This window comes from Monoraphidium neglectum, assembly GCF_000611645.1.
Source record: "Monoraphidium neglectum strain SAG 48.87 unplaced genomic scaffold scaffold00171, whole genome shotgun sequence".
NCBI classification, from domain to species: Eukaryota; Viridiplantae; Chlorophyta; class Chlorophyceae; order Sphaeropleales; family Selenastraceae; genus Monoraphidium; species Monoraphidium neglectum.
In genome coordinates this window covers 29,857-38,338 of record NW_014013457.1, presented here as the reverse complement: position 1 = coordinate 38,338, position 8,482 = coordinate 29,857, and the positions used below count along the sequence as shown (strand labels likewise).

The 8,482-nt window shown below is 66.8% G+C and overlaps 2 protein-coding genes across 2 annotated transcripts; one reads left to right on the top strand and one right to left on the bottom strand.

Moving 5' to 3' along the window:
- Positions 1-72: 72 nt before the first annotated feature.
- MNEG_1657 (hypothetical protein) lies at positions 73-936 on the top strand (the record flags this gene model as incomplete). The annotated part of the gene is made up of 1 exon (XM_014049872.1): positions 73-936. The coding sequence occupies one exon, from the start codon at positions 73-75 to the stop codon at positions 934-936; it is 864 nt and encodes a 287-aa protein (XP_013905326.1).
- Positions 937-1,571: 635 nt separating this feature from the next.
- MNEG_1656 (hypothetical protein) lies at positions 1,572-7,678 on the bottom strand (the record flags this gene model as incomplete). Its single annotated transcript, XM_014049871.1, has 9 exons — positions 1,572-2,162; positions 2,477-2,626; positions 2,874-3,113; positions 3,361-3,603; positions 3,856-4,077; positions 4,425-4,556; positions 4,689-4,793; positions 6,017-7,440; positions 7,624-7,678. The coding sequence occupies 9 exons, from the start codon at positions 7,676-7,678 to the stop codon at positions 1,572-1,574; spliced, it is 3,162 nt and encodes a 1,053-aa protein (XP_013905325.1).
- Between the last annotated feature and the right edge of the window lie 804 nt (positions 7,679-8,482).

Below are 8,482 nucleotides of genomic sequence, written 5' to 3'. Positions count from 1 at the left end.
CGCCGGCGCGCGGGGCAGCTGCTGGGCGCGCTGCGGGCGCTCGCGGGCCTTGCGCTGCGCTGCGCGGCCGCGATGCGCGGCGCGGCTGCGGAGGCGCGGCGCCAGCAGCAGCATGCAGGAGCAAGCGCGGCGGACAACGCCATAGATGCACAAGAGGGCGGCGCAGGAGCCGGCGCAGCGGCTGCAGCAGCAGCGGGGCAGGCCGAGGATGGCGAGGAGGAGCAGTGGGGGGGCGTGGGTGCCCGTGAGATCGCTGATCTGGTGGACATGAGCGCGGACGAGGTGGAGGACCTGCTGCGCAGCAGCTGCGGCGGCGGCAGCGACGGCGGCGGCGGCGGCGCGCTGACCGCGGCGCTGAGGCGGCGCACCCCCATGAGTGCCGCGGGGCAACGGCCGCGGCAGCAGCAGCAGCAGCAGCAGCAGCAGCAGCAGCAGCAGCAGAAGCAGGTTGGCGAGGCAGGCGGCCTCCAGCTGCTGAGTGATCTGGAGGAGGCCCTCGCCCAGCTGCAGGAAGGCCTGCTCGCCGGCGGCCCGACTGCCAGCGCCGCCGCCGCCGCCAGCATAACGCCCAGCGGCGCCTCGAGTCCGGCCGCCAGCTGGGACGCCGGCGGCGGCCGGGGGCTGGCGGCGACGCTCAGGGACAGCGGCGGCAGCGGCGTCTGGGGGCATCCCGCACCCACGCCGGCGCGCGGCGCGGCGTCGCGGGGCGGCAGCCTCCGAGGCAGCTTGGACGGCGGGCTGGGGCTTGCAGACGGCGGCCCGCACAGCAGCAGGGAGGGCCTGGCGGCTGCCTTTGCGGCGGGCCCGCTCACCGCGGAGGGCGCCGTGCCCGTGGACGGGCGAGGGGATGAGGGCGCGATTGGGCGTGTGCTGAGGGCTCTGACGGAGGAGGTGGAGGATGCGGGCCGCGCGCTGCAAAGCGCGTCGCTCGGCTAGGCCCGGCGCCGGGCGCATGCTTTACAGCAGGGTTGACGCTTGACGACTTGACGACAGCACTGCGGCTTGAGTAGACTACGACGATGACATCACCGTGACTCTGAATGCGCCTGCTCGGGTCTAATTGTACCGACTGGATGAGCCTTGTACTGGCAACGGCCTAGTGTGATTGTTTTGGCATGACCCACCGGTTGCGCAACCGTCACAACTTTTGTGCCACACCGCATGCTTGTGCCTGGCCCGCCCTGTGTGGAGTAAGAACAGCTGCGGTTGATATTGGCGTGGAGGTTGCAAGGCGGGGGGCGAACCCAGAAAGAATGGCGCACTTTTAGGGACAATGGCAGAACACTAGCTCTGAATGCAGAGGAGGGAGAACACGGGGCGCCTGGGGAAGGGCGCGGCAGTCTGGCTGCCTTTTAACTAGGGGAGCTACGGTGCAGCCATTAAAGGTGCACAGGAAGGCAGACAAAAAGAGGCGGTTCGCTCGCGTCGCGCGCGTGCGAGCGATGCGCAAGGTCGGCAGCCGTGGAAGCGTGGGAGGCCAGGCGGTGCAGCGCTTTGCAGCTCGTTCAAAGGCAAAGAGAAAGGGAGGCAGGCGCGGGGCGCTTCGAAACCCTGTTTCCACGAGGCACGCGTCACGACCCGTCCCCCCGCCGCCGGGACGAACCCACCACGCTCACGCGGCCAGAGTGGCTGGTCGCGGCCCCGTGGTGCGCGTGCGCCCCGGCCCCGCCGCCCGTGCCGCCACCGCCGCCGCTCAGCGCAGCCGAGGGTATCAGCGCGGCGAGCTCCCCGGGCTCCAGCTGCAGGGGGATGAGGCTGCGGGTCTTGTCGACCGGCGGCCGCTCGCCGCGGCCCCCGCTGGGCGCGATGACGCCCACCCCCAGCCGCGACGCCACCACAGTCGCGACAATCAGCCCCAGGCAGAACGCGCCTGCCAGCAACGCCGCGCCCGCCTCCGTCTTCGGCGCAGACAACAGGCGCCCGGCGCCGCCGCCGCCCTCGCCGGCGCCGCCGCGGGCCTTCATGCCGAGCGGCCCCCCCTCGCTGCCGCGGCCGCCCGTCCCCAGCACTTCCACCATGAGCGCCCCCAGGGTCCAGGTGGGTGAGAAGCTTCCGCCCTTGGGGGTGCCGACCTCGTTCGTCAGCGTGAGCGCGGCGGACGCGTTGCCAATGTGCAGGCCGTCGCGCAGGATGTTGAGAACGTGGGCCGCGGCGAAGCATACCTTGTGCAAGTGGGCGGGGTGGGGAAGGGTAAATCGATTTCAATGGTGTGGAGGGGCATGTCCAGGAAGGCAGCTGGGATTATGACACCTGGGGTCCGCTGCGCAGTGCTCAAAGCGCAGGGACTGCAGAGTCGGCTGCCCCCGTAGTTTCGGCACTGCACACGCACCGGGTGCATGATCGGCCCTTGCACTTCAAGCCTATGCACCTCGCAGGCGGACGCACAACCAGCCCTGCCCCACCTTCCCCTACCGTGTCCAGCGCCCTTCGCACGCGGGTGATACATGTACAGAGTCGCGGGGCGCCCAGCCCTCACCTGCAGGGCGTACGTGTCAGACCCCACTGAGCTGTGCTTCAGAAACTCCTTCCTTATGGCGCCCCAGCCCTTGGCGCAGAACCGCTTGGCGGCCGCCTCGTAGTCGTTGACCTGGACCAGGCCCGGCTTGAGCTGAAGCGCGCGCGCGCTCTGGGGCGACAAACACGGGGCGGTGAAAACGAGGGCGGAGGGGGGCGGGCGGAGGGTCAGGTGATGTCAGCAACGCAACGGCAGGGGCCAAACCCTGCCTGCCCAGCACATTTAAAAACTGGGGGTGCAAGAGAAGCAGCCATTGCCCCCAAAGAAAATCCACAGCAGCTGTTGTTTCAGGTCTCGCGTCGACGGCCACAGTTTGCGGGGTGCGATGCATCACACGTGCCAACTCATAAACGCGCACCCAGAAAAAGTTGTCGATCCCGATTAGCGGCCCCTCCACCGGCGGCGTGAACACGTTGCCCAGGGAGCAGCTGCTGAAGGTGCAGCGCTCCGTTGGCAGCAGCTTCCGCGCAGCTGCCTTGCACGCCTCCCAGTCGCCGCTGCCGGCAGGGCTGCCCTCGGCCTTGAAGCCCGAGGGCAGGCAGGGGTCGGCGCGGGCGCCGCCCTCCTGCAGCCGCGTGCGGTGCTTCGCCATGGCCGCCTGTGATGGAGGGCATGACGAACGGCGCGTGGTAGCGTAGCGCGTTGGGGCTGGCAAGTGGGGTGTTGCGCAACTGCACTCCTATATGCAGGGTGTGCCCGCGGCGCTATGTGAGCACGACAATCACTGGCCCGGCCGCTAAGCGGCGTCGCAGCCGACCACCGGCACCCGCACAGGAGAGATGGGGGTATGCACAGCCAAGCACCGACACATCCCCTTGCCACCCACACCCCCATCCCCTGCCCACCTGTAGTCCAAACCCATCAAAGCTGTGGCTATACAGCTGCCGCCCCGCCAGCCCGGGCATCTCCAGCGGCGCCGCCTGGTTGGGCGGGATACGCCGCCCCTCCGCCACCGCAAACGTGACCTGCAGGCTGCCTCCGCCGAGCTCCAGCACCCCAGTGAGCGGCGCAGTCGGCTTCACAGGATCGAGGCCGCCGGGCAGCTCCTTGCGCCCGAGGCGCGCCTTCTGCTGCTGCTGCACCAGGGACTGCGCATGCGCGGGGAGAGGGGCGTGCGCCGGGGCAGAGGGATGCCGTCACTCCGAGCTGCGCCTGCGCTTCAGATCCGTGCAGCGTCGCCGCACCTTTGAGACACCCCAGAAACGGCGCGCTGCTGTGCGAGCGAAGCGTCCCCGCCAGCCCCCGCTGCTGTCGGCGGCGCCGCCGCGGTCAATCAACCTGCCAGCACACACACACACACACACACACCCGCTTGCCACCCTGCACCTGACGCCCCGCACCTGGAGCGCCCCTGTCGCGTAGTTTATAGACACCCAGCCAAACAGGCCCTCCTCCTGGCCGCTGATGACGCGCGCCCACTCGTCCCTGAACAGGAACCCGCTGCCGCCCAGGAGCCGCCGAGCCTCCTGCAGCAGCGCGCCCGACGCGTCGCCGGGCAGCATGCGCAGCCCCGCTGTGGCCAGGAGCTGCACGGGCGTCTGCGGCCACTGCGGCTCGGGCACCTGCGGTTTCGGGCGGGGACGGGCATGCATGCGGGCGGGCGGGTGGGGCACACGCGCTTTGGGAGGGCTGCTGCGGGGGTTCGCCGCCTGTTCGCGAGCGGTGCGGTGCAGTGCGGCGCCTGTCGGCTGGTTGGCGCTGCCCCGCTGTCCATCTGCCGCGGGCAACAGCAACTGATGCGGCTGCAGCTGGATGGCTAGGATGGGCGTGCTGGGCGACTTCTGGGGGTGAGACGCGTCCAGATGCAAGCTCCTGCTGCGGTGTCATGGACGTGGCCGCAGCTGCAACACTTCCACCGCGTCGCGCTGTGCGGTCCGCCTTGCGCCTGCAAGGAGGCAGGAGTGCGCACCTGCTCCTTGGCAAACTTTATCAGCGGCGCCAGGGAATTGGCGCCGGTCCGAGGGTCAAAGGAATAGGAAGACAGCCCCGGTGTCGTTGTGTGAACGGCGTCTGGAAGCTCGACGGTCGCATACGGAAAGTCCTGTGGGGGACGCAAAGCAGGGGGCCTGTAATTGCCGGTAGCGCCGATGCAAACGGCGCACCCACGGGTTGCGGGGCTGCTCAAGGGGGGTGTGTGGCTGTGCTGCGATGCAGCACGACCGCTGCTGTCAACGAGCGCGGCGCGCTTGCTTGCCTTGTGGCGGTAGAACTTGAACACGTGCACGCGGCTGCCAGTGCTCCCGGCATCGATGATGACGGCGTACTCCCAGCCGATCACCTGCGCACAGCGTTCGAAACGCGCGGCGAGCGCTAGGGCACCCGACGTCGCTGGTGGCGCTGGCGTTGCGGTTAGCGGGGCGAACAAAGCGCAGCGGCGCTAAGGAAAGCGGCGCGCAGCTCGGGCTGCAGCACGGGCGGCGCGTCAGGTGACCATTCGCATCGCACTCACCGCAACGCAGGGCTGCAAGCTGCATGTGCCTAGCAACAGTCCTATCAGCCACACCGCTGAGCTCCTCATCTGTTGCTGCAGTCCATCTATGACACAGGTCTCTCTCGCGGAGACAGCGAACAATCGGGCCGGCTGTTGTTGCTGAAAATTTCAGAGGACGAGTTGTATTTCAATATTACACTGTCGTTGCGCTTGTGCCACCGCGATCGTGCTACACGGAACCGTGCTCCGAGGCGCCTTTTGATCCAACGGGTAAAGTTGCCTTCTCTTAGCTTCTATAGCATGATAAACAAGTATGGTCCCGTTATTTATCAGGTGAAGCGGGGTTGAGAGAAGCGACGGTTGCCGCCGGTGCCGCTCACGGTGCCGCTCGCTTGCACTGCCTGCGTACACAATTCGACACCACTGTGTGCAGCGATGCGTCGGAAAGCTCCGGACAACCGAAGTCACTACAGCTTGATGTTTGGTTGGATTCGATGTGAACCTGCTATGTGTAGCTGCGATGCTTGCAGCCCAGGCTGCAGGCTAGGTCGACGACAGCCCACAGCCGTCCCATTAACTCTTGATACCAGGAGCACACAAGTTCAGTGGTTCCTATGCGCCTGCATATGTATGCCCCTGGAACCTAACACAGGCCATAACTTGGAAAGTTTTACAGGTTTTCGATGTAAGCACCTTGCAGTGCAGGTTGCGGCCCGACAGATATGTGCAGCCAATAAATTCTGAGGGGAAGTCTGGCCACAAGTGTGCAAGCATGCATGCATGTGTGTTGCCTTGTGGTGAGTAAGCCGATTGTGCAATTTCAGAGCTGCTGTGTCAATGCTTGAGCTCATAGAATTTAACGAAGCAAGTCAGTTGTTGCACTGACTGTCAGGTGTGGGGCAGCTTCACAGGCCGGGGAGGTTTCAAATTCGTGGTCACTTGAAGCTGCAGTAATCAGCAGTGCTGTAGGCCTTGCTGCAGCTGCCCTGTGCCGGCAGGCTTCCAGGCGCCACGCTGCGAAGGCCGCCCCCCTGCACGCACGCCGACAGGTGGCTGGCGTACAGCTTCACCTCGTGGTCCTGCCAGAGCCCGTTCTTCTTGCTCAGGAGGCTGAAGGGCATGACGCCGCAGAAGCACATGTCGGCCTTGCCGGACGCCTTGCCGGCCGCCACGAAGATGGAGCAGTCGTCGTACGCAGACTCGGGCTCGATGGTGCACTCGGCGCCGCCAGCGGCGACGGCGGGCAGGCAGGCGCCCTTGGGGTGGGTGGCGGCGACGGGGCAGCGGGGGGTGCGCACGCGCAGCAGCTGCCCGACCTGCTGGTAGTCGGCGCCGACGCCCTTGGTCTGGCAGCGTGACGCGAGCATGGGGACGGGGTCGGCGCCATGCACGACGCGGAAGGTGCGAGAGGAGAGGCCGCTGCTGCCGTCGTAGGCCGCGCGCCACTCCTTGCCGCGGCCGATCTTGGGCTGCCCAAACGTGAAGGCGGCGACGTCGAAGCCGGGCGTGCTGTCCAGGTGCAGGGCGAAGAGGGCGGCCTCCGCCGCGCCCAGGGAGTGGCCGGTCACCAGCACCTGCACTGGGCCCTTGAGGCTGTGCGACTGCGCCAGCTGGGCGATGTGGCCGGCGACGGCTGCGGCGCAGGACTGCGGCACGGGGCCGGCGCCGGCGGCCTTGTCGCAGGTGGTGGGGGCGGGCGCGCCGAAGACGCTGTCCCAGAAGCCGCGGTGCACCTCCACTGTGCGGCCGCGGACAGTCTTGGGGACCGACTCGAAGTTGAGGTCGGCGACCGCCGCGGCCACGTTGCTGCTGCCGCGGAACGCGACGACGACGGCGGGGCGGCTGGGGTCGCGCACCGCGAGGCCAGAGTTGGGGCCGACCAGCGCGGCGGCGGCGTGGCAGAACTGGTTGGCGCCCGGGGCGTTGAGGTCGAAGAGGGTCACCGCCGAGGCCTGGATGCCGAGCTCGTTGGCGATGGCGTCGACGGAGTTGCGCTGGAAGGCGTTGCGGGGCGCGTGGGGGCGCGCGCAGTCCGAGTAGGAGCTCTGGACGAAGTTGGCGGCGCCCTTGGGTGCGTACATGGCTGCAGACACGGCGGCCAGCTTGGCGGCGGTGGCCAGGGTGGCCGAGGGTGCCAGCTGCTGCTTCAGCAGGGGGCTCCCGGCTTGGGCGAGGGCGCCGCCCGCGGGCGCCGCCGCGGCGTAGGGGCCACTGCCCTGCTGCTGCTGCTGCTGCTGCTTGTGGTGCTTGTGATGGTGGGTCGAGGCGCCACCAGCGGGCGCGAAGCCTTGGGGGTTGGTCTGGGCAAGCACGTCTGCGCCGCTACCCTCGGTGAACCCAGGGCCGCCGAGGCTGCCCAAACCGCCGCCGCCTAGCCCTGCTCCGGTGGTCCAGCCGCTCCCGGCGATGCGAGGTTGCAAGGCCCCAGCTTGAAGGGCCGCCAGCAGGGGGCGCGGCTGAGCCTGAAAGCCGCTGTCGTCAGCCTGGACCAGGCCTGCGGATCAGAGGGGACGGATGCGCACCCGGTCGGGTCATCAGTGCACTTGAAGCACGGGGCACGCAGCATTTGCACTTCATAGGATGCCATCCAACTTGCTGCGCAACTGTTGTCCTGCTGCAGGTACTGTACACCAAACTGCGGCAGCATCCCATACCAGTGACACACCAAGCAACCCACCTGCGAGGGCCGCACAGCAGCAGCAGAGGAGAATGACCTTCGTGCGGTAGCCCATCATGGCGGTTTTATGTGACGAGAAGATAGCTGGCTAGAAGCTTTCGCCTCACTGTCAGAGCGTAGATGTGTGCCGAGGAGGATGCTGAAATTGCCGGCGTGCTTCGAACTCGATTTGTGTGGATGGTCGCAATCACCGGGGCGTGTGTTATACATACCGTGGCGGAGCGTTTGTCACCCACCATCTTCTTGCACTTTCTCACACAAATTCTTCACACCCCTGGCCAGGTTCCCACCAGCTCATTCTTTGGTGTGTCACATGGGCATGTATCACCATTCCGAAACAGCTCTACGATGCCGGGAGGATGGCCGTCCAGCACTGCCCATCCATCTGGAAAGCAGCTGGGCGCCCTCGTGGCTGAGAGATGCACAGGCGTGTCCGCGGACACTGAGTCAGAAGACAGTGTTGCCATGGCGCGTTGGGTGCAGTACCTGTGTAGTGGCGCGGAATGCGAAGATCACTGATCACGATGGTTGCGCACCCAGGTAGCGAGGCACTTGGGTGCTGCTGGTGTGCTGGGTTGCAGCAGAGCTCTGCACCGGCTGTGTGAAGTCAGGCAGGTTGTGTGCGCAGCTCTGTGATAAGCCCGGCTTCAGGGGGGCCGGTGGCAGTGATGCCATGGCACCAGTGATCATCATCTTCAGCGTTTGATCTGTGAGATGGTTCTATTGCAACTACGTGCGGCACAGGATGTTGGCAATGGCCAACTGCAGCTGCTGCTGGCCGTGACACGATATGATATGCACTGGGCGCTCTGGTGTAATTTCCCTTCAAATGAAGACTGCCCGCGGTCGCAAGAGCTGC